General features: G+C 40.7%; 1 protein-coding gene across 2 annotated transcripts in view; it reads left to right on the top strand.

The window, feature by feature from the left end:
- FYB2 (FYN binding protein 2) overlaps positions 1 to 26012 on the top strand; it is a 119545-nt gene that overhangs the window by 9068 nt on the left and 84465 nt on the right. For both annotated transcript variants that reach the window (XM_036842268.1, XM_036842258.1), the window contains exon 2: positions 22932 to 23673. In XM_036842268.1, the coding sequence (XP_036698163.1) occupies positions 22932 to 23673 (742 nt within the window). The remainder of the gene's footprint in view (positions 1 to 22931; positions 23674 to 26012) is intronic.

The following is a 26012-nucleotide window of genomic DNA, read 5'->3' as shown; positions in this document are numbered from 1 at the left end:
TATTGCCTTTCCATGCTACCAGCACCGATGGAGAGAGGGCCGCGTCCACCCACATGAGGCAGCGTGGTACAGGTTAGGAGCCTGGGCAGGGTTCCAGAGGCTGAAGGTTAAGCTGTACCCCTTGGGACATTAACTCCATGGACCTCAGTGTTTAAAACCTGAAATGTTGGAATAATATCTGAATCTATCTTATTAAAATGGTGCAAAGATTTACATGGAATGTCTTTCTCTGCTTCAATTCTCCCACCCAAAATGTTAAGAAAAGTGTTGTTTTGAGAAACAGTCTTGGCCTTGGCAGGAAATCTATGTGACTTTGGGCAAGTCTTCAGAATCTTCATCTATATCACAGTAGGTTGAATCAGAACCTTCAGTTACCACTTTGAGTGCTGACATTCAAAGATTTTATACCTAACATCAAGGGAAAATTTCTGGTTCGTGGGGAGGTTAAGAGGATTAGTGATGGTTATTTTATTCATTGGTAAACCCACTGTTTTACCACGTAGAATATGAAACAACAACTCACACCTTAATGTCTCCACATTTCTTTTTGCTTCTCTGGCTAATGATCTCCAAATGTAGGATCGTAGTCAATACTGAGCATCTAATAGCTTCAAGTCAAACATTTGGTTCAAATTCTAGCTCCATGACTTTCAAGCCATGTGTTGAGAGGGTGACATCACTAGATGGTAGGTCCCTCAGTGAGGATGAGGAACAGAGTCATTTCCAACTCATATCGGACATGTAGTGTGTGTGTGTGTGTGTGTGTGTGTGTGTGAGAGAGAGAGAGAGAAAAGGAGAGAGAGCGAGCGAGGCTGACCTTTAGGTTAAGCCACTGAGATTGAGCAGTTGCTTGGTTGCAGTAAAACCTCTCCTATCCTAACCACTATATGCCCCTAAGTTTTATTTCAGAGCATGTATACTAGTTTCCTGTTGCTGCTGTAACAAATTACCACAAACTTGGTGGCTTAAAGTACCACAAATTCATTCTCTTACGGTTCTGGAGGTCATAGGTTTAAAGTGGGTCTGCGGGGCTGCGTTTCTTCTGGAGGATCTCTGGAAGAGTCCGTTTCCTTGCCTTTTTCAGCCTAGAAACTACCCACATGCCTTGGTCTATGGGCCCTTCCTCCCGCTTCAGACCGGCAGCAGAGTATCTTCTCTGTGACCTCTGCTTACATCTTCCTATCTTCTATGACTTTCCTCCCTGCCTCTTATAAAGGCCCTTATAATTATATTAAGCCCACCTGGATAATCCAGGGTAATTTCCCCATCTCAAGATCTTTAACTCAATCACATTTCTAAGTCCTCTTTTACCATGTAAGATGACATAGTCACAGGTTCTGAGGATTAGGGCATGGATATCTTTGGGAGGGGACATTATTCAGCCTACCACAGTCCTAGCCTATCCTGACCATATTCACCCCAAAGTTGTTGTGTTTTTTGTTTTTTTTTCAGAGCATGGGTGACAGCTTTTTTTTTTTAAGTGTAAATATCCATTTAATTTCTCCCACTCTAGATTGTAAATTCCATTAGGAAGAGGCAGTGCCTACTTCTTGTTCACTGTTGTCTCTCCTGATGGTTTAAATGATTAAATAACAACAATAATGACAATAGATAGCATTTTGGAGTCTAAGCACTGTGTCTAGCTCTTCCTTTGAATAATATAATTTAATCTGCACAGCGATCTGGCAAGGAAGAGTAACATTACTGCTCCTGTTTTCAGGTGGGGAGAATAAGCCTCAGTGAGTTTAAGTAACTAGACCCCAAAGCCACACAACTATTAAGTTGATCCAGGAGTTGAACGCAAATCTGTCCCAGAGATCTTTCATTTAACAGACAAGGTGCTGAGGGACCACAAAATCAAACACAATTTATACCTTCCTCAAATTGCTCAGAGTTTAATAGGGAAGATGTATATAAATAACAATTATAATACAGTGTGACAATTATAACAATGTGAACAATGACACTATGTTCAAGTAACTGAGGGAGCAGAGAGAGAGAATCTTTTAACTAGACCTGGGTAAGGTAGAAAAGCCTTTCCCAAGGGAGGTAATTTCTGATTTGGGTTTTAAAAGATGAAAAGCGTTCACCAAGCAATGGGGGATGGGAAAGGGAAAGGCATTCCAGGCATAGGGAATAGCATATACGCAGGAACTGAGGCAGAAAATGGCATGGCGTGTTTGGGTACAAAGGGACAGTGGCATAAGGAAAACTTGGGCACTTGTGTGCCTCTGCTGAGGACTGCATCCTCTACACAGCAATGGACAAGTACTAGGGTGAAGAGTGTGTGTGTGGGCCGACAGCAAGGATAGAACAGATTCTGAATTACCTAAGTCCTTTCCCCCTTCCTCAAGTTGCTTATGAGCCAGCAGGTATGTGGTTAGGGAACTGCTTAGTTTCAAAGTTTCAGATAGAGCTTCATAGAATCATTATATTGAGTCCTGCTTTAAGCCATTCTCCCTCTTTTTACCCCAGCCCTCCATGAGGTTTATTCATCGATTCATTAATTTAGTATGTATTTTTGAGTATCTACCACGTGGTAGCTGCCTTGTTGAACACTGAAATCCCAAGCTAATTGCTTCTCCCCTTTGGTAAGCCAATTCCAAGGGTTAACTGCTCTTTCTATCTGGAAAATCCTTTTGTGTCAGATCTATGGCATTTATACATGTTTAAAGATAATGTCTTAAATCTGTGTTGCATTCCGTATATTTTTTATTTTATTCAAAGTGTCCTCATAATTCATTGCATTTGATATTTATAAGGACTTTGTGAGGTAGACAGGACAAATACAATTATTTACATTTTAAGTATTACAAAAAAAGAATGAGATTTTATATCTTCAATTGGTCAGTATGTGTTTTAGCTAACTTCCTCAAGCCATGGTAAGTGCTGTGAGAAATAATTTCTATATGGTTGAATAAGGTTGTGGTTAATAAAGTTCTTGTATGCATGTTCCTTTAGTCAACATAAATTCATTAACTGTTTACTGTGTGATCAGCATCAAGTTAGACTCAGGGATTTCTAATCCTTACCACGAACTTTCAAAAGCAAGGTGTCCTATTCTATAGATGAACAAATTGAGGCTCTGAGAAACTAAATGACTTCTCAAAGATCACAGAGTGACATAGATATTCACCCCCGGGCTGATTCCAGTATTATTTCTATATTCAATTTGGCCTCAATGAGTCAAAAGCTTACACATTCTTCACAAGGACCCAAGGAGATACACTTTAAAAATCAACTAGATCACTTCTCTCCTAATTCTCATATTTCTTCTCTCGAAGTCAGGCAATTGCCAATGGTTATTTTTTGTTTGCCAGCATCATCTGTTATTAAAGGCTTATTATTTCCTCTGGTCACTTAACACAAAGAAAAATCTCAGTTAATGTACCACTAAGCCATACATTCTCCTCATTTTGCCCTTCAATTATTCTGCCTGTTTACCTCAAGCTAGTATCTCTGAGCTAAGTGACAAAGTCTGACCCAGCACCCATGAGATCAGTACAAGGCCATCTCCATCTAGTTGCCTTGTCATTTTCTTTTCTTGCTTGGGGCCCCTTTGGTATTTCTAGATTTAGCTGCCAGTAAACAAGAGGAGCCTTCAGGAGGGAGTGCAAATGTAGATTGAGCCTAAGTAAAGCCAAACTGAATGTTTGAAAGGTGGGTCCCGTGTTGCCGTCCATTATTCTGAACTAGCTTTGTTGGCTGGGTTGGGGCACAGGTGGGGAATGGAGAAGGATACAGAGATTTCACAAAATGAGTAGAACCAAGGGGTAAAATCCATGGATACTTCAGGTCAGTGAATGCAGAAGAAGAGGGGGGTCAAAATGGAAGCATTTCTGTTATTGGAAACCAAAATGCCACCAATTAGAATGGATACAATTTTTCCATCTGTAATCATCAGGCCAATTAATTCTGTACATATTTCCTAAGCATGTGCTCTTTGACACAGACAATCATTTCATCATTGTCAAAATCACCACGATAATCATGATCATCAACATCATCGTCTTCCTCCTCCTGTTCATAATCATCATTCTTTTTATCCATATTACAGCTCTTCTCATCAAAATGTCATTACTGGAGGCCTCCTTTGTGCCAGGCACTGGGCCAGTGTTGATGTCCGTGGCAGTTCTATGATGTGAATAGTTGAATCTCCAATTTTCTAATCTGGAAATAGGGAACAGAGAACAGAAATAGTTTTTTCAAGGTGACAGAGCCAGAATTCATACAGATAGGGTTTTTTTTTTTTTTTAATATCTTTATTGGAGTATAATTGCTTTACAATGGTGTGTTAGTTTCTGCTTTATAACAAAGTGAATCAGTTATACATATACATATGTTCCCATATCTCTTCCCTCTTGCATCTCCCTCCCTCCCACCCTCCCTATCCCACCCCTCTAGGTGGTCACAAACCACCCAGCTGATCTCCTTGTGCTATGCGGCTGCTTCCCACTAGCTATCTATTTTACATTTGGTAGTGTATATATGTCCATGCCACTCTCTCACTTTGTCACAGCTTACCCTTCCCCCTCCCTATATCCTCAAGTCCATTTTCTAGTAGGTCTGTGTCTTTATTCCCGTCTTACCCCTAGGTTCTTCATGACCTTTTTTTTTTTTCTCTTAGATTCCATCTATATGTGTTAGCATACTGTATTTGTTTTTCTCTTTCTGACTTACTTCACTCTGTATGACAGACTCTAACTCCATCCACCTCACTACAAATAACTCCATTTCGTTTCTTTTTATGGCTGAGTAATATTCCATTGTATCTATGTGCCACATCTTCTTTATCCATTCATCTGTTGATGGACACTTAGGTTGCTTCCATGTTCTGGCTATTGTAAATAGAGCTGCAATGAACATTTTGGTACATGACTCTTTTTGAATTATGGTTTTCTCAGGGTATATGCCCAGTATTGGGATTGCTGTGTCGTATGGTAGTTCTATCTGTAGTTTTTTAAGGAACCTCCATACTGTTCTCCATAGTGGCTGTATCAATAGGGTTTTAACCTAAGACTTTCAACTCCAAACAAAGCCCACATGCTTAATCCTATTGCTGCACTTACAGTAGCTCTTAGTCTAGGAAGGAAGGGGAAATGTAAAAGACAATAACTATGTAATCAACACTGCAACTGAGAGAAGCACAGGGTTTCCGGGAGCAGAGAGGAGTCAGTACCTCTCACTGCATACTTGATGGACGGCTTCCTCAGGGAGTTACAACTGAGCCGAGTCAAGCAGTGCACACATTTCAGACAAGAAAAAAGGAGAAGAACATTCTAGGCAGAGGGTGAAGTGTGTGTGAAAGTATGGGGGCATTCATTCCTTCAGTAAATATTTACTGTCTTCTCTGCTCCAGGCACTATGTTAGGAAAACCAAGGGTGAGTAAGAAAGAGAGAAATATATCCAGTGCAATGGATGCCCTAGAGAAGATAAGTCTGGAAGCTTCAAGAACAATAAGAATTTAGAGGGGGAAATGAGAGGAAAACAAGCTGTTGATAATATCCTGTATTATGATTTATCGTGCCTTTTCACATGCCTAGAACACAACCTAGTACATAATAGGCATTTGACTAGTTAATGAACGACTGAATGAATTATCTCTCTTGACCTTTAACACAATCCATTTGCTTATAATTAGTCCCACGAGGACAGAGAACATTTGTTCACCACGATCACCACTTGTATCTGCAGGGAAGCCACTGGGTTGCAGGTCTCCAGAGGACACTGTCTACAGGGTAGTCTATGTGAACGGTCTGTGTGATCACAATGTGACAAGTGCCCCTGGGGATGTGCAGCTTGGAAACTTGGGTTCACATCTGCTCCAAGGGATTCATATTTGTTGATTGAATAAGCTAACGAATGAAGAAGGCAGGAAGGAATGCTCAACAGAGATCAGTGTTATTCAACCTCTTAGTCATGAAAGAGGCATTAGTTAACTCTCATTCTGTAAATCAGCATGTCTATTTCACAGATGGGGAAGAGGTATAAAGGGCCACCCTCAAAACACACATCTAGGGAGAAGAGCCAAAAGAGGAACCCAGGCCTCCTCTAGTCAATGCTTTTCTGCTACAGTGTGCCGTTTCTCCGTAAATCCATCAGTTCATGGTTTCTTCCAAGGGGCCAAGGTTGCCTCTTTCCTAGGAAATGGCTGGGTTGCAGAGTTTGTCTCTGGTCCCACACAGCTGGCACCCTCCCAAGGTGAAGGAAATTGAGAGCTGGTGCCGGGAGCCTGTGTCAGGGATCAGTGTGTAAGTAAAATTGCTGCTGCAAACCTCTCACAAGAGGCTTTGACTTCACTAGTTCTTTGAGTAAAGATCCCGAGGTTCAGTGAGTGGATTAGCAGGATACGTATTCAGAAAGTACAAAGATTGCTGAGCATCAGTTTTGGATGAAGAAATCTTGTCCCAGATAAAGGGCCTGGCAGACACTCTTCAGTTGCATTTCTTGACTGTTTTCAGACAAAAATTGAGGCTGCAGTAGTGTCTTAGAAAGAGCTAGGGATGGAGGTCCCAAGGTCTAGGGTCGGCCATTTCTTAGCTCTTTGATCTTAGGCAAGTAACTTGGTCCCTCCAGTTTAGTCTCTTCATCTGTAAAAGGAAGTTAACCACTTCTCCATGCCAGCGTTGAGTAAACAATACAATGTATGAAAAGGGTCTAACCCAATGCAGTAGAATGAAAGAGCTTGAGTTTTGGAATCAGACTTGATTTTTAAATTCAAATTTACCTCTTAATAATGATGCAAACTTCGACAACACCAGTAATAATAATAACAATAATAATAATAGCTAGAATTTATAGAAAACATGCTATGCACCAGGCCCCATGCTAAACACTTAACAAGGATTGTCTAAATTAATAGGCAACAGTAGAGTAAACACTATTATTGTTTCCGTTTTACTCATGAGAACTGAGGTGATAAAGGTAAAGTTGGACATCACCTTGCTGAGAGTGAAAGGGCAGGATCTAAACACACGAAGTCCACAACATGGCTTTTTTAAATTGAAGTATAGTTGATTTACAATATTATGTTAGTTTCAGGTATACAGCGTAGTGATTCTTTTTTTTATGCAAACTGTATTCCATGATAGGTTATTATAAGATGTTTGGTATAATTCCCTGTGCTATACAGTAAATCCTTGTTGCTTGTATATTTTAAGTATAGTAGTTTGTATCTATTAATCCCATACTCCTAACTTATCCCTCACTCCTCTCTCTCCCCTTTGGTAATCATAAGTGTATTTTCTATGTCTGTGAGTTTGTTTATGTTTTTTTTTTATAAGTATTTTAATTAATTAATTAATTAATTTTATTTTTGGCTGTGTTGGGTCTTCGTTTCTGTGCGAGGGCTTTCTCTAGTTGCGGCAAGCGGGGGCCACTCTTCATCGCGGTGCGCGGGCCTCTCACTGTCACGGCCTGTCTTGTTGCGGAGCACAAGCTCCAGACGCGCAGGTTCAGTAGTTGTGGCTCACGGGCCCAGTTGCTCCGTGGCATGTGGGATCTTCCCAGACCAGGGCTCGAACCCGTGTCCCCTGCATTGGCAGGCAGATTCTTAACCACTGCGCCACCAGGGAAGCCCCCTGCTTCCCTCTTATAAGGACCCTTGTGATTACATTAGGTCCTTTCGGATAATAGAGGATAAGCTTCCCATCTGAAGATCCTTACCTTAATCACATCTGCAAAGTCCTTTCTCCCATGCAAGGTAACAGTCACAGGTTTCAGGGACTAGGACGTGGACATCTTTGAGGTGCCATTATCTTACTTATGACATCCACCCTTTGAGGAATGCAATTATTATCTCAGATAAGGCAACAAATACAGAATAGTTAAGTAATTTGCTCTGAGTCATAAAGCTAATAAATAGCAGAGCTGGCATTTAAACTTAGTTGGACTTCAGAGTCCATGCTCTTAAGCTCCATGCTAACCAATAAACTAATACTGTAATGCCAAATCTAAATTTCTAACCCTTATAGGATTCACATGTATAACTACCTGTTAGATGGCTTCCCTAAAAATGCAACCCATCACTGCCCAAACTGGGCTCATCATCTTTCTCCAATATCTATATCTCCAGTCCTTAGTGTCAGTTTCAGGTACTAACATTCATCTCTCACCCAATTTAGAAACCTGGGCATCGTCCTGGAGTCCTTCCTCCCCTTTCCTTCAGACCCAGTAAATCTCCAGGTCCAGTCCATACCACTCTCTGCACATTTCTCTTATCTGTCCCCTTCTTCCATTCCCACCAACTTTGCCCAAGTCCAGCCTCTCATCATTTTTACTTGACCATTGTAGGGGCCTTTTAATTGGTTTCTGGTCTCTAATCAGCATGAAATATAAATCGAACCATGTCATATCCCCATGTAAAACTCATCAGCATCTCTCCATCCACTCTGAAAATTAAGCTCAACTACTTTAAGGAGACTTGATCTGTACTTCCTTCTTCAGCCTTACACACTGAACACTGGGGCTCCAATAATATGGAATTCCTATTCTTCCCATATATGACCTGTTATTTCACATGCCATGCCTCCTTTGTTGATGCCCTTCTCTCATCTGAACTGCCTTTCCTGCTGTTCTTTGCTTGACTGCCTGTTTTATCTGAGGAGTTATCTCTAGGAACCCTGCTTTGTACCCTCCCCCGCGTTGGCATCATGATCTCTTCTGATCTCTATGTTCTCAGAGCAGGCTTTGTGCTGTGTACCTAATAACTTTCTGTTTTATGCTAGAATGATCAATTTGCATCTGCTGCCCTCATTCCAGAAGCTCAGACAGGTCAGGGACTGCTTTTCCTCTTTTTTTTTTTTTTTTTTTTATGTACAATTGACATAAAACATTATATTAGTCTTAGGTATATAGCATAATGATCTGATAATTGTATACATTGAAAAATGATCACTACAATAAGTCTGGAAACGTCCGTCACCATATGCGTAGTTACAATTGTTTTCTTAGGATGAGAACTTTTAAGATTTGCTCTCCTATAGCAACTTTCAAACATGCAGCACAGTGTTATGAACTACAGTCACCATGCTGTATATTACATCCTCATGACTTACTTATTCTATAACTGGATGTTTCTACCTTTTGACCCTCTTCACCCATTTCTTCTACCTCCCACCCCCCACCTCTGGCAACTACCAGTCTGTTCCCTGTATCTATGAGCTTGATGGGGTTTTTGTTTTGTTTTTTTAGATTACAAATATAAGTGAAATCATACAGTATTTTTCTTTCTCTGTCTGCCTTATTTCACTTAGCATAATGCCCTTAAGGTCCCTCCATGTTGTCAAAAATGACAAGATTTCCTTCTTTTATGGCTGAATAATATTCCATCATGTGTGTGTGTGTATCATTTTCTTTTATCCATTCATCTGTCAATGGACATTTAGGTTGTCTCCATATATTGGCTATTGTAAATAATGCTGCAGTGAATATGGGGGTGCTTATGTGTTTTTGAGGTACTGTTTTCCTTTTCTTTAGAAAAATAACCAGAAGTGAAATTGCTGGAGATCATATGGTAGTTCTATTTTTAATTTTTTGAGGAATCTCCTTACTGTTTTCCACAGTGGCTGCACCAATTTACATTCCCACAAACAGTGCACAAGAGTTTCCTTTTCTCTACATCCATGCCACCACTTCTTAGTTCTTGTCTTTCTCATAATAGCTGTTCTAACAGCTGTGAGGTAATATATCATTGTGGTTTTGATTTGCATTTCCCTGGTTATTAATATATTATGTTGAGAAACTTTCATGTACCTGTTGGCCATCTGTATGTCTTCTTTGGAAAAAGATCTATTCAGATCTTCTGCCCATTTTAAAATTGGATTCTTTGTTTTATTACTATTGAGTTGTATGAGTTTTTTAATATACTTTAACCCCTTATCAAATATATGATTTGCAAATATTTTCCCCCATCCAGTACATTGCCTTTTCATGTTGTTGTTGGTTTCCTTTGATGTGCAGAAACTTTTTAGTTTGATGTAGCCCCACTTGTTTATTTTTACTTTTGTTGCCTTGGCTTTTGGAGTCAGGTCCAAAAAGTCATCACCAAGACTGATGTCAAGGAGCCTACTACCTGTTTTCTTATAGGAGTTTTATGGTTTCAGGTCTTATGTTCAAGTCTTTAATCCATTTTGAGTTAATTTTTGTGTATGGTGTAAGATAGTGGTCTGATTTCATTCTTTTGCATGTGGCTGTCCAGTCTTCCGAACACCATTTATTGAAGAGACTGTTATCCCCATTGTATATTCTTGGCTCCTTTGTTGTAAAATAATTGACCATATATTTGTGGATTTATTTCTGGGCTCTCTGTTCTATTCTGTTCATCTATGTGTATGTTCTCATACCAATACCATACTGCTTTGATTAATATAACTTTGTAATAAAGTCTAAAATCAGGACATATGATACTCCAGCTTTGTTGTTATTTCTCAAGATTGCTTTAGCTATTTGAGATATTTTTTGTGGTTCCATAAAATTTTCAGAATTGTTTGTTGGAATTTTGGAATTTAGATAGGGATTGCATTGAATTCATAGATTTCTGTGGGATATCTTTCCATTTATTTGTGTCTTCTTCAATTACTTTCACTAATGTCTTTTTTTCTTACTTGATTCTTTTATAAAAAATTTTTATTGGAGTATAGTTGATTTACAATGTTGTTACTTTCTGCTGTACAGCAAAGTGAATCAGTTATACATATACATATATACACGCTTCTTAAGATTCCTTTCCTATATAGGTCATTACAGAGTATTCAGTAGAGTTCCCTGTGCTATAGAGTAGGTCCTTATTAGTTATGTGTGTTATATATAGTAGTGTGTATAAGTCAATCCCAAACTCCCAATTTATCCCACCCCTCCCCTCCTTTTCCCTGCTGGTAACCATAAGATTTTTTTCTACATCTGTGACTCTATTTCTGTTTTGTAAATAAGTTCATTTGTACCATTTTTTTAGATTTGACATAGAAGTGATATCATACAATATTTGTCCTTCTCTGTCTGACTTACTTCACTCAGTATGACAATCTCTAGGTCCATCCGTGTTGCTGTAAATGACATTATTTCATTCTTTTTGATGGCTGAGTAATATTCCATTGTATATATGTGCCACATCTTTTTTTTTTTTAACATCTTTATTGGAGTATAATTGCTTTACAATGGTGTGTTAGTTTCTGCTTTATAACAAAGTGAATCAGTTATACATATTCATATGTCCCCATATCTCTTCCCTCTTGCATCTCCCTCCCTCCCACCCTCCCTATCCCACCCCTCTAGGTGGTCACAAAGCACCCAGCTGATCTCCCTGTGCTATGCGGCTGCTTCCCACTAGCTATCTATTTTATGTTTGGTAATGTATATATGTCCATGCCACTCTCTCACTTTGTCACAGCTTACCCTTCCCCCTCCCCATATCCTCAAGTCCATTCTCTAGTAGGTCTGTGTCTTTATTCCCGTCTCGCCCCTAGGTTCTTCATGACTTTTTTTTTTTTTAGATTCCATATATATGTGTTAGCATACGGTATTTGTTTTTCTCTTTCTGACTTACTTCACTCTGTATGACGGACTCTAGGTCCATCCACCTCACTACAAATAACTCCATTTCGTTTCTTTTTATGGCTGAGTAATATTCCATTGTATATATGTGCCACATCTTGTTTTTCCATTCCTCTGTCAATGGACATTTATGTTGCTTCCATGTCCTGGCTATTGTAAATAGTGCTGCAATGAACATTGGGGTGCATGTATATTTTCAAATTATGGTTTTCTCTAGGTATATGCCCAGGAGTGGGATTGCTGGATCATATGGTAGTTCTGTTTTTAGTTTTTTAAGGAACCTCTATATTGTTCTTCATAGTGGCTGTACCAATTTACATTTCCACCAACAGTGTGGAAGGGTTCCCTTTTCTCCACACCCTCTCCAGCATTTACTGTTTGTAGATTTTTTGACGATGGCCATTCTGACCAGTGTGAAGTGATACCTCGTTATAGTTTTGATTTGCATTTCTCTAATAATTGGAGAAATGATGTTGAGTGTGTTTTCATGTGCTTTTTCGCCATCTGTATGTCTTCTTTGGAGAAATGTCTATTTAGATCTTCTGCCCATTTTTTGATTGGGTTGTTTGTTTTTTTATTGAGCTGCATGAACTGTTTGTATATTTTGGAGATTACTCCTTTGTCCGTTGCTTTGTTTGCAAATATTTTCTCCCATTCTGTGGGTTGTTTTTTCATTTTGTTTATGCTTTCCTTTGCTGTGCAAAAGTTTTTAAGTTGCATTAGGTTCCATTTGTTTATATTTTTAAAATTTTCATTACTTTAGGAGGTGGATCAAAAAAGATCTTGCTTTGATTTATGTCAGAGAGAGTTCTGCCTAGGTTTTCCTCTAAGAGTTTTATAGTATATGGCCTTACATTTAGGTCTTTAATCCATTTTGAGTTTATTTTTGTGTATGGTGTTAGGAAGTGTACTAATTTCATTAGTTTACATGTAACTGTCCAGTTTTCCCAGCACCACTTATTGAACAGGATGTCTTTTCTCCATTGCATATTCTTGCCTCCTTTATCATAGATTGGTTGACCATAGGTGCATGGGTTTATCTCTGGACTTTCTCTTCCGTTGATCTATATTTCTGTTTTTTGTGCCAGTACCATACTGTTTTGATTACTGTAGCTTTGTAGTATAGTCTGAAGTCAGGGAGCCTGATTCTTCCAGTTCCGTTTTTCTTTCTTGAGATTGCTTTGGCTATTTGAGGTCTTTTGTGTTTCCATACAAATTGTGAATGTTTTCGTTCTAATTCTGTAAAAAATGCCATGGTAATTTGATAGGGATTGCATTGACTCTGTAGATTTCTTTGAGTAGTATAGTCATTTTGAAAATATTGATTCTTCCAATTCAAGAACATGGTATATCTCTCCATCTGTTTGTGTCACCTTTGATTTCTTTCATCAGTGTCATAGTTTTCTGAGTACAGGTCTTTTGTCTCCTTAGGTAGGTTTATTCCTAGGTATTTTATTCCTTTTTTTGCAATGGTGAATGGGATTGTTTCCTTAATTTCTCTTATCATTTGTTGTTAGTGCGTATGAATGCAAGAGATTTCTGTGTATTAATTTTGTATCCTGCAAGTTTACCAGATTCATTGATGAGCTCTAGTAGTTTTCTGGTAGCATTTCTAGGATTTTCTATGTATAGTATCATGTCATCTGCAAACAGTGACAGTTTTACTTCTTCTTCTCCAATTTAGATTCCTTTTATTTCTTTTTCTTCTCTGATTGTCATGGCTAGCACTTCCAAAACTATGTTGAATAAAAGTGGCAAGAGTGGACATCCTGATCTTGTTCCTGATCTTAGAGGAAATGCTTTCAGTTTTCACCATTGAGAATGATGTTTACTGTGGGCTTCTCATATATGGCCTTTATTATGTTGAGATAGGTTCCCTCTTTGCCCACTTTCTGGAGATTTTTTAATGGGTGTTGAGTTTGTCGAAAGCTTTTTCTGCATCTATTGAGATGATCATATGGTTTTTATTCTTCAATTTGTTAATATGGTGTATCACATAGATTTGTGTATATTGAAGAATCCTTGCATCCCTGGGATAAATCCCACTTGATCATGGTGTATAATCCTTTTAATATATTGTTGGATTCAGTTTGCTAGAAATTTGTTGAGGACTTCTGCATTTATGTTCATCAGTGATACTGACCTGTAATTTTCTTTCTTTTTTTTTTTCTTTGTGACATCTTTGTCTGGTTTTGGTATCAGGGTGATGGTAGCCTCTTAGAATGAGTTGGGGAGTGTTCCTCCCTCTGCAATTTTTTGGAAGAGTTTGAGAAGGATGGGTGTTAGCTCTTCTCTAAATTTTTGATAGAATTCACCTGTGAAGCCATCTGGTCCTAGAATTTTGTTTGTTGGAAGTTTTTAAATCACAGTTTCAATTTCATTACTTGAGATTTGTCTGTTCATAGTTTCTATTCCTGGTTCAGTCTTGGAAGGTTATACCTTTCTAAGAATTTGTCCATTTCTTCTAGGCTGTCCATTTTATTGGTATATAGTTGCTTGTAGTAGGCTCTTTTGACCCTTTGTATTTCTGTGGTGTCAGTTGTAACTTCTCTTTTTTCATTTCTAAGTTTATTGATTTGAGCCCTCTCCCTTTTTTCTTGATGAGTCCGGCTAATGGTTTATCAATTTTGTTTATCTTGTCAAGGAACCAGCTTTTTGTTTTATTGATCTTTTCTATTGTTTTCTTCATCTCTATTTCATTTATTTCTGCTCTGATTTTTATAGTTTCTTTCCATCTACTGACTTTGGATTCTGTTTGTTCTCCTTTCTCTAGTTGCTTTAGTTGTAAGTTTAGGTTGTTTGTTTGAGATTTTTCTTATTTGCTGAGGTAAGATTGTATTGCTCTAAACTTTCCTCTTAGAACTGCTTTTGCTGCATCCCATAGCAGTTGGGTCATTGTGTTTTCATTGTCATTTGTCTCTAGGTGTTTTTTTATTTCCTCTTTGATTTCCTTGGTGATCTCTTGGTTGTTTAGTAATATATTGTTTGGTCTCCACATGTTTGTGTTTTTTACGTGTTTTTTTTTCTTTTAGTTGATTTCTAATCTTATAGTGTTGTGGTTGGAAAAGATGCTTGATATGATTTCAGTTTTCTTAAATTACCAAGGCTTGATTTGTGGCCCAGTATGTGATTTATCCTGGAGAATGTTCCATGTGCACTAGAGAAGAAAGTGTATTCTTCTGCCTTTGGATAGTATGTTCTACAAATATCAATTACGTCCATCTGTATCTAATGTGTCATTTAAGGCCTGTGTTTCCTTATTGGCTTTCAGTTTGGATGATCTGTCCGTTGGTGTTAAGTGGGGTGTTAAAGTCCCCCACTGTTGTTGTGCTACTGCCGATTTCCCCTTTTATGGCTATTCGCATTTGGCTTATATATTGAGGTGCTCCCATGTTGGGTGCGTATATGTTTACAACTGTTTTATCTTCTCCTTGGATTGATCCCTTATCATTATGTAGTGTCCTTCCTTGTCTCTTGTAACAGTCTTTAGTTTAAAGTCTATTTTGTCTGATATGAGTATTGCTACTCTAGGTTTCTTTTGGTTTCCATTTGCATGGAATATCTTTTTTTCAATCCCCTCACTTTCAGTCTGTATGTGTCCCTAGATCTGAAGTGGGTCTCTTGTAGACAGCACATATAAGGGTTTTGTTTTTGTATCCATTCAGCCAGTCTGTGTCTTTTAGTTGGAGCATTTAAACCGTTTATATTTAAGGTAATTATATTGCCATCTTCTTAACTGTTCTGGATTTATTTTCGTAGGTCTTTTTTCTTCCCTTCCTCTTTCATTCTCTTCTCTCGTGATTTGATGACTATCTTTGGTATTGTGTTTGGGTTGCTTTTTCTTTTTTGTGTTTGTATCTATTGTAGTTTTTTGGTTTGCTGTTCCCATGAAATTTTGACATAGCAGTCTATGTATGTAAAAGGTTGTTTTAAGTTGCTGCTCTCTTTCCTCCCTAAAGAAGTTCCTTTAGCATTTCTTGTAAGGCTGGTTTGGTGGTGCTGAATTCTCTTAGCTTTTGCTTGTCTGTAAAGCTTTTGATTTCTCCGTTGAATCTGAATGAGAGCCTTGCTGGGTAGACTATTCTTGGTTGTAGGTTTGCCCTTTCATCACTGTAAATATACTGTGCCATTCCCCTCTGGCCTGCAGAGTTTCTGCTGAAAAAGCAGCTGATAACCTTATGAGGATTCTGTTGTATGTTATTAGTTGCTTTTCCCTTGTTGCTTTTAATATTTTTTCTTTGTCTTTAATTTTCGTCAATTTGAGTAATATGTGTCTTGCCGGGTTCCTCCTTGGGTTCATCCTATATGGGACTCTCTGCACTTCCTGGACTTGAGTGAGTGTTTCCTTTCTCATATTAGGGAAGTTATCAGCTATAATATCTTCAAATATTTTCTCAGGCCCTTTTTCTTTCTCTTCTCCTTCTGGGACCCCTATAATGTAAATGTTGGTGCATTTAATGTTGTCCCAGATGTCTCTGAGACTGTCCTCATTTCTTTTCTTTCTTTTTTCTTTATTCTGTTCTGTGGCAGTGATTTCCACCACTCTGTCTTCCAGGTCACTTATTTGTTCTTCTGCCTCAGTTATTCTGCTGTTCATTCCTTCTAGTATATTTTTCATTTCAGTTATTTTATTATTCATCTCTGTTTGTCCTTTAAATCTTCTAGCTCCTTGTTAAACATTTCTTGTATCTTCTCAATCCATGCCTCCATTCTCTTCCTGAGTTTTTGGATCATCTTTACTATCACTACTCTGAATTCTTTTTTAGGTAGATTGCCTATCTCCTCTTCATTTAGTTGTTCTGGTCAGTTTTTATCATGTTCCTTTGTTTGCAACATATTTCTTTTTCATCTCATTTTTTCTAACTTTCTGTGTTTGTGGTCTCCATTCCACAGGCTGCAGGATTGTAGTTCCCCTTGCTTCTGGTGTCTGCCCTGTCATGGATGAGGTTAGTCTAGGAGCTTGTGCAGGCTTCCTGGTGGGAGGGACTGGTGCCTGCTCTCTGATGGGTGGAGCTGGGTCTTGTCCCTCTGATGGGCAGGGCTGTGTCAAGGAGTATGTTTTCAGGTATCTGTGAGCTCATTATGACTTAGGCAGCCTGTCTGCTGATGGGTGGGGCTGTGTTCCTACCTTTCTGGTTGTTTGGCCTGAGGAGTTCCAGCTTTGGAGACTGTAGGCTGTTGGGTGGGGCCAGGTCTTGGTGCCCAGTTGGGGACCTCTGGGAGAGCTCACACTGAATAATATTCTTTGGGGCCTCTGCCACCAGTATCCTTGCCCACACAGTAAACTACAGCCAACCCTGCCTCCCCAGGAGACCCTCCCAGACCCCTAGTTAGATCTAACCCCAGTTCCTATGTAAGTATGGCTTTGTGCTGGGTCCCAGCACATGTGAGGTCTTGTGTGCACCCTCCAAGAGTGGAGTCTCTGTTTCTCCCAGCCCTCTGGAGCTCTTGCATTCAGGCCCCACTGGCCTTCAAAGCCAAATGCGCTGGAGGATTCTTCCTCCTGATGCCTGACCCTCAGACTGTCTTGGAGGGCTATTTTTATGTGAGAACGTCCCAATGTAGTCTGTGTGTGTTTAATATTTTTTGGTGCAAGGGCTGTTTTTAGTATGGATGACTGCCCCCTCTTTCCTCAGTGTATGCTGGCCATTATCCCCTTGATAGGCGGTGTGACTGATGTTGTGGTGAACTGAGCCTGCACCGGATATTCAGCAGGGCCTCCCCTCTGCTCTGTGGTTGTTACTGCCCTATCAGAGGCAGGGTCTGCTCCCTGGTTGCTGAAGTAGAGGCCCCCAGATCTGTTTCTGGGCTGTGTTTCTGATCTGCAGTGTGAGGTAGGTGGGATTGGAGCACTCCCACTGGGAGAGAAGCCACTGAGTTTTCCTTCTCTGGAGCTGTTCACCTGTGAGTGTACTCTGTTGTGTCACTTTTCACCCATTGTGCTGGCTCACAAATTACACTATTGTTGGAACTACTCTCAGCCCCACCTTAACTGTGGGTATGCCAGCAATTGGCCCTAGTGTCTCTCAGGAGTTGTTTTCACCAGGCCACCAACACGGATCCACCAAAGTCAGGTCCCAAGACTGTAGTAATCATGTACATGGACCCCCTGTGGGAGCTATGGAGGCAGCTCAGATTCTGGCCTGGTCCAATCCCTGCATGTACGTGCCTACTAAAGCTAGACCAACCTCAGCTGTGTGATCACTCATCCATTCAGATGTTCCTCAGGTGCTGGGTTTACAAAGCCAGCAGCGGCAGTGTAAATCCATGGTTCCTGCAGCCGTGAGGTGAGAATTCAGCTCTTCTTTCTTAGCTGCGTGGCCCCTGGGGCTCAGCTGTGGTTTCAGCCCGACCTCTGCATGTGTTCCTCCCACCAGTGTCTGCTCCCCAGGCTGCCCCAGAGCACATGCACCTGCCCAGGCAGGCAGGGGTGGAGACAGAGGCAGGCGGGGCACGTGAGCCCACTGGGGCCAGCAGAGCTGGAGGAGGCATTGGTGGGAGGGTGAGCAAGCCTGCTCAGGCAGGCGCCCCTCCTAGTGCCCATGGAGGCAGGGGCTGGCACAAGGGAAAGGGGGCTGCAATGGCAGCCCAGCTCCTTGTGCACCACTCAACAGTGGCGCCCGGCTTCTATGGTGGCCCAGGCTTCTTCCACAAACATTCCCGGTTGTGGAGCTCCTTACACCTGCCCCTTAGGCTGTCTTTTCGCAGCCAACAGCTGTCCTCTCCCTGGGTCTGCTCCCCAAACCCCATGTTGCAGCACCCAACCCCACTCCGTGCCAGCAGACGTGACTCAGGCTGGGCCATGCATGGCTGCAGCATGGACCATCCATGTAGGTCTTACTCTGTCCTGCCTGCCACAGACTGGCTACTGTGCTCTCCTCCAAGCTTCCGAAGCTCCCTCTCTGTCCCAGCTGATCTCCCCACCTGTTAGGGGGCTTCTCTGAGTGCAGGAACCTCTCCTCTCCTTCAGCTGCCCCTGCAGAGGTGCAGGTTCCATCCCGTTTCCTCTTTTCTCTTTTTTTCTTTCTTTTGTCCTACCTGGTTTGGCAGGGATTTTTCTTGTCCTTTTAGTGTCCAAGGTCCTCTGCTAGTGTTCAGCAGGTGCTTTGTGAGAATTGTTCCATTTTTAAATGTATTCTTGATGTACTTGTGGGAAGAGGCAAACTCCACGTCTTTCTATTCCTCCATCTTGACTCCTCATCTCATTAATGTTTTATAGTTTCAGTGTACAAGTCTTTCACCTCCTTGGTTAAATTTATTTCTCGGTATTTTATTCTTTTTGATATAATTGGAAATGGGGATGGTTTCTTAATTTCCCTTTCTGATAGTTCCTTATTAGTGCATAGATATGTGACAGAATTTTGTATATTTATTTTGTATCCTGCAACTTTACTGAATTTATTAGTTCTGTTGACAAAAATTTAATTACTATCAAGTTAAGAAGAAAGAAGGGAATTTTATTTGGGCCAAACTGCAGATTATAACCCAGAAAGCAGATTCTCAGAAAGCTCTGAAAACTGTTCCACCTTTTAGAAGTCAAAGGCTTAGTCATATACATTTTTGAGATAAAGGATCATACATCAAAATGACATACTGATATTTTACAGAAAGGTCACCAAGGATACATAGTCCAGGTAAGCATGTACAAAGTAAGCAGCAAGTCACCATGACCCCCTACAGAGCTGGCTAAGAACACTGTTCTTTTAAGAAGTTACACTGCTTGCATCAGGAGAAAGAAGAAATGATCTTTATGGTTGAGCAGGCACTCCCATCTCTGAGGAGCTTTGGTTAATGTGTAATGCAGATGCACACTGCATATTAGGGAGGGAGAAGGCCCAAACAAACACACAGAGAGAATTTTATGTTTGGTTTTTTCTCTTGTCTTGCCTTAAAATATAAATTTTATTTCATCAGTTTTTGGTGAAGTCTTTAGGGGTTTGTATATATAGTATCATGTCATCTGCAAATAGTGATAGTTTTACTTCTTCCTTGCCAATTTGGATTACTTTTATTTCTTTTTCTTGCCTAATTGCTCTGGCTAGGACTTCTAGTTCTATGTTGTGTGAAAGTGGTGAGAGTGAGCATCCTTATCTGATTCCTGATCTTAGAGGAAAAGCTTTTAGCTTTTCATCATTCAGCTTGATGTTAACTGTGGGCTTACCATATATGGCCTTTATTATGTTGAGGCATGTAACCTCTATACCCACTTCGTTGAGAATTTTTTTTTTATCATAAATAGATGATGAATTTTGTCAAATGCTTTTCCTGCATCTATTGAGATAATATGTTTTGTTGTCTTCCTTTTGTTAATGTGGTGTATCATATTGATGGATTTGCTGATGTTTGACCATCCTTGCACCTCTGGAATAAATCCCACTTTGATCCTGGTGTATGATACTTTTAATGGACTGTTAAAGTTGGTTTGCTAATAGTTTGTTGAGGATTTTTGCATCTATGTTCATCAGTATTGACCTACAATTTTCTTTTCTTGTGTCATCCTTGTCTGTATTTGACATCAGCATTCAGGAAATGTCTTATTCATCTTTGTAACCCTATTGTCTAGCACATAATAGGAAACCAATGAATATTTTGAGGTGTCACAAGTTGAATTTTGAACAAGTAGGAATTTGCTAATTCAAGAAATTGGGTGAAAGGTGGGCATTCCAGGCAGAGAAAATAGCATATTCAAAGGTATAGAGACATGAAAGAGCAAAATAAGTTTAGGAAAATGTAAGTAATTCAGTGAAGTCAGAAGGAAGAAAGCATGTCAGGGAGGGGCCCAAAAGATGTCAGAGAATTAACAGAGTTGGGATTCGGGGGGGCCTTAGGTACTAAGCAAGAGTTTAAGCTGTATTGGAAAGCTTTGAAGAAGCCAAATTGAAGGATTTTAAACTGGGATGTACATGATCAGATTCATGTTTTCAGTCAGATTTGTCTAACAGCTGGGTAAATGGTAGATTAGAGGGGCCTAGAGTGGAGGCAGGGAGGCCAGAAAGAAGTCATTTTAAGCAATAAGTAAGGAAGACTCAAAGGCAGTGGCAATGGCATGAAGAAGGGGCAGGCTCATGGGCTTTTAAGAATTAAGATCAGGGGCTTCCCTGGTGGCGCAGTGGTTGAGAATCTGCCTACCAATGCAGGGGACACGAGTTCGAGCCCTGGTCTGGGAAGATCCCACATGCCGTGGAGCCACTGGTCCCATGAGCCACAACTAGTGAGCCTGCGCATCTGGAGAAAATGTTGCAGTATGCTATAGTATGGGTGAACCTTAAGGACAATATGCTAAATGAAATAAATCAGTCACAACAAGACAAGTACATATGATTCCATTTATATGAGGTACCTGGTGTAGTCAAGTTCGTAGATACAGAAAGTAGAATGATGGTTGCCAGGGTTTGGAGGGAGGGGGAATGGGAAGCTGTTGTTTAATGAATATAGTGCTTCAGTTTTGCAAGATGAAAGAGTCCTGGACATTCACAATAATGTGAGTGTACTTAGCACTACTGTACTGTACACTTAAAAATGGCTATGGTGGTAAATTTAAAGTTAGGTCTATTTTACCACAATTTAAAAAATATTAACCACTGAGGTATGTACATCTGTCATCTCATGTGACCCTTGCAATAACCCTGAACTGTTAGTAGAATCATCGCATTTTATAGTGAGGAACATAAGGCTCAGAGAAGCAAAGTGAACTGTCGAAGATACATGACTAGAAAATGGCAAAGCTGAGCCTCATACTTAGATCTCCTAGTTCCATGCCCAGTGCTGGCTTCTACCACATCAGGGGAAAGGAAGGTCAATGGAATCAACTTGACTGCTGGTTGAAATGTAAGAAATTAACCCTGGGCAATTTGTGAGGAAAGCTATAAATGTGTGTATGGGGTGTGTGTGTGTGTGTGTGTGTGTGTGTATATGTGAGAGAGAGAGGAGGAAAGAGGGAAGAGCATGCAAGCAAACTCCCAGACACCTGCTTCATATTTCCTGTTCAACTTTTCTCCCTTCCTAAATCTTCAGAGGACAGTGTGAGTCAACTAATCTACAGTGTGAGTCAACTGTAAACACAGTGAGAAAACGTCCCCCAACAGTCATTCCTTCAGCAGGCAAAATCAGAAGTCAGTAGCATGGAGGTTGTCTGTATACATGAAATTAAAACCTTTAAGATGATCAAGAGAAGATGGTGGCTCTTACTTTGGAAATGGCTCTATTAGATGTCCTCCCATGCTCTATGTCCTCCCCCTCCAACCTCCTCTGAAGACAGAAAATGACAAAACGCACTTACAAAAGTAAATTAAATCTCGTGAGAGAAAGGGGGAAACTGGGAAGAGCACGGAGCAGGAGTCAAGCCTAATCCTACCTATGTAGTAGACCACCAACTCACTGTATAATCCCAGGCATGTCCCTTCCTCTGCCCAAAGCATTGCGCTGCTATTACTACCCCCGTCTTCATATACTGAATTTGAGCTGAATTTAGAAAGTGGAACACAGTCTCCCAAGGGGAGTCAAAAATACAAGAGCGTCATCTCGTCTCTTATGAGTAGATTTTATTTACTATGTGTCAGGCACTGTGATGGACACTTTACATATGGCACCCCTCATCCTTCTGCCACTTGCAAGTTATTTCTATGACGAGACTGCACGGATGATACCAAGTTTCCCAAAGTATTTTTCTAGATGATAAAGAGCAGAGTCTGAATTTGAACACAGACCTGTCCAAAGGTTCCAAAGATTGCTCTTTTCTCCACCCTGTGGTGTTAAGTTCAACAGCCAAGTTATGAGGAGCTGTGGAAGCAATGTGGAGTCAGGGAGGAGTTAGCTCTACATGTCAGCCACAGGGGGAATGTTGATGGAGAAGGTGGGCGTTACTGTTGGAAGAAAGCAGTTGACAAGTATACGGGGAATGCACTTGGGGGAAGCAAGAACACATGAGCGAAGTCAGGGTGGTGGAGAGTATAAAGTTTCTAGGAAAACTGTAAGTTATCCTGTTTGGTTTAAGTGTGGTTATGTTGACCTATGGCTGGAGATCATAATTCTGCCCTCTTTCAGATCATAATTCCACAACTTCTGCCAATGTTCTTGAATGTCATGCGAAGGGGTTTATTTGCATAGGCAGCAGAGAGCCACCAAAAGTTTATATCAAGGGATTTATCGGTAATTGTTAGTACTATCTCTTTTACAAGCGTTCTTTATATGTTGTGAAGAAATTAAACATACCCGAAGTGTTTCAAAGAGCACACAATTGTTTTCACTCTGCCTCACTCAACAGATAAGTGATGGCATTACATCAGCACCTACAGCTTCTTAGCAGGCACAGTGAAGTCAGCTAATCATGCTGCTTTCTTCCTAGAATAACGAGACATTACTGTTTTCTTTTATGCTCTAGGAAGTGTTAAGAAACTTCAAGGAACTTCGAGCCAAATTTCAAAAGCTTGATGCGCCATCTCTTCCAGGACCTGTTAAATTCCCAGAAGGTGTTTCTCAAAAGGGTGACCCTGGAAGCAGACAGTCCACAAAGACTTTGGCCAGTGGGAAACACCCCTCTTCCAACCACAATGAGCCCCTACCCGATTGTGCCAGTGGTGACTCCCAGCCTCTTAAACCCCAGAAAGTGAAGTTGGCTCAGAAGAGCGAGACTCAGAAATGTTCTAATTCCCTGGAACCTCCTGGGAGTTCTTCTGCTTCTTCAGTAAATTCACAGAAGGCTTCTCTGCTGTTAGATGTGAATCAGTCAAATGCTGAGATAACCAATAAGAAGAAAGTAATGGTGAACAACAGCTTCAGAAACAAGCTCTGGAACTGGGAGGTTTTATCTCAGAAAAGTGAGATGTCATCAGTCTTTATCCCTGCCAGTTGTGGAAGCAGGGCCTTCCATCTGGAAGAGCAGGAAAGCATGGAGCTTACTCCAGAGGAGCCCAGGAAAAAGCTGGAAAGAAAAGGAGCCCAGACCCTTCCTTCCCAGAGGCGCATGATGGCCCAAAGAGGATTGTGTGCCACCTCTGAAGATCCCACTGTTCGACTTTCTCAACATGGCAGGAGGAGCCGAGCAAACCCCAGTCCTGAGAGGAGCCCGGCAGGGAGCACCTGCCACCCTATCTATGAGGGTGAGCTCACCAGCCAGGCCCCAGGTGAGAAATCGAATCCCCACAGGCCTGGGGGGAAGGGGCACTGTGTTTCTAATTTAGAGCTTGCTGGCTTGGGATTGGTCACATATGTGAGCTGGGCAATGTTTGCTTCAAACTCCAGCAGAGGTATTCTAGGCCCATTTGCTAGGTTATAATTTACCCAGGTTTGGGTAAAGTGATTAATCTCCTGGAATTATACGGAGACACAGTTGGGGCAAACTTGGATTTGAATCTTAGCTCTACTTCTTACAAGATGCATGAAATTGGACAATCTGCTTAACTTCATAAAGCCTGGTCTGCTCTCCTGTCAATCGATCCATCACCAATCTTCCTTGTCTTGGTAAATAGCTCAACCATCCTCTTGGTTGCTCAGGCCAAAAATCTAGGAGTCATGATCTATTCCTGTCTCCCCCTCATTCTTTGCAACTAATCCATCAGCAAGCTCTTGGTTCTATCATCAGAATATGTTCTGAATCCCTCTACTTGCTTCCATGTCTGCCTTCTGCCCATGTCCACACCACCATGGACCATCTCTTGCCTGGACCTGCTTTCACACTCTTGCCCTCTTATATTGTACTCTCCTCCTTGCAGGTGCAATGATCCTCTAAAGCATAAATCCAGTCATGTCACTCCCCAGCTCATTTCAACCACAGCCATATTACAGTGGCTCATACGATTTGCTCCTTGACTACCTCTCTCACCACATTGGCCTTCTTGCTATTCCTTAGATACACCAAACTATTTCCACCCCAGGACCTTTGCACCTGCAGATCCCTCTTCTGGAACATGTTTCCCCTAGGACTTTGATGTCTCACTCCCTCACTTCATCAGCGTCTCAGCTCAGTGTCACCTGCTGTGAGTGGACCTTGTAAATCGCTCTATCTAAAATAGCCACCCCACCGCCAGCATTCTTTATCTTCCTACACTGCTTTGGTTTTCTTCATATCACTTATCCCTATCTGGTATATTATTATGTATTTGTTTGTTTATCTGAGTAAAATATAAGTTAAATGAGGATAAAAACTGTCTTCTTTACCACTGTATCCCCAGAACCTAGAAAAACAAGGCCAGTTTCAGTGGGTCCTCAAGAAAGTATTTTTTGAATGATTGAATGGATGGATGGATGGATGGATCTCCTGCTTATAATCTTATATGGTTTCTCTTTGCACTCAGAATAGCATCTAAACTACTTACTAACTTCATAGCTCTGCTTCTTTGGGTCCCTGCTTATGTCTCTGACTTACCTCCTGCTCTCTTCCCTGGTTCACTAGCCCATAGATAACACCCTGGATTTCTTGCTGTTCCTTGAACAGACTTTGTTATGACTCAGGACCTTTGCAATTGCTGTTCCCTCTTCCTAGACAACTCTTTTCTTTGATCTTTGCATAATTGCCTTTAGATCTAAGTTCAAATGACACTTTCCCAGATAAGCCTTCTCTAGCCAGAGATCTCCATCTAAAGACCACTACCTCACCACCAAGAGTTCACATTCTTTCATATCACCATTATTTCCTTTATAGAACTAATAGATTGCTGTGATTTTCCTTTTTGGGTTTTTTTTTTAATTGAAGTATAGTTGATTTACAATGTTGTATTAGTTTCAGGTGTACAGTAGAGTGATTCAGTTATACATATATACGTGTTTCTATTCTTTTCTAGATTCTTTTCCCTTATAGGTTATTACAAACTATTGAGTATAGTTCCCTGTGTTATACAGTAGGTCCTTGTTGGTTATCTATTTTATGTATAGTGGTGTGTATATATGAATCCCAAACTCCTGATTTGTCCCCCGCTTCCCACCGCCTGTCTGTGATTTTCTTATCTGTTTATTTGTTTGCATGTTTCTCATCAGCCTCCTCCTATTAGAATGAAAATTCCTGAGGGCAGAACTCTATATGTTCTTGCTCTTAACTCTAGCCCCAGCCCCTAGAACAATGCTTGGAATATAGTAAATAGTTATTGATGAAGGGATGGAAATGAAGAGAGGATGAATGGGAGGAAGGAGAGATGGGAGGCAAGAAAGGGCTAGATAACCTACCTGATAGAGCTGTTGGGAGGACTAAGTGAGATAACCTACATAAACTGCTTAGCACAGTGCCTGGTAAAAATTAGGAGCTCAGTTAGTAAGTGATCATTCACTTTCACTGTCTTCTCCCTAAGTTGATAAAGACTAAAATCTCTGACATTGCGGCTTATAATTCAAGCCTTAGAAGAATGGAACTCTGGCCCTTACTATGTAACCCCTGCTGGTAGGGCTAGAAGGAAGCCCCACTTCCCGCCTGCAAAAGATAGCAGGGCTTTCAGGAGGTTGCACTGAGGTACTTGTGAAACACTAGCCAACT

Source organism: Balaenoptera musculus, chromosome 1 (genome assembly GCF_009873245.2).
Source record: "Balaenoptera musculus isolate JJ_BM4_2016_0621 chromosome 1, mBalMus1.pri.v3, whole genome shotgun sequence".
Classification (NCBI taxonomy): Eukaryota; Metazoa; Chordata; class Mammalia; order Artiodactyla; family Balaenopteridae; genus Balaenoptera; species Balaenoptera musculus.
Note: the sequence above shows the minus strand (reverse complement) of the source record. Positions and strands in the feature narration are given on the sequence as shown.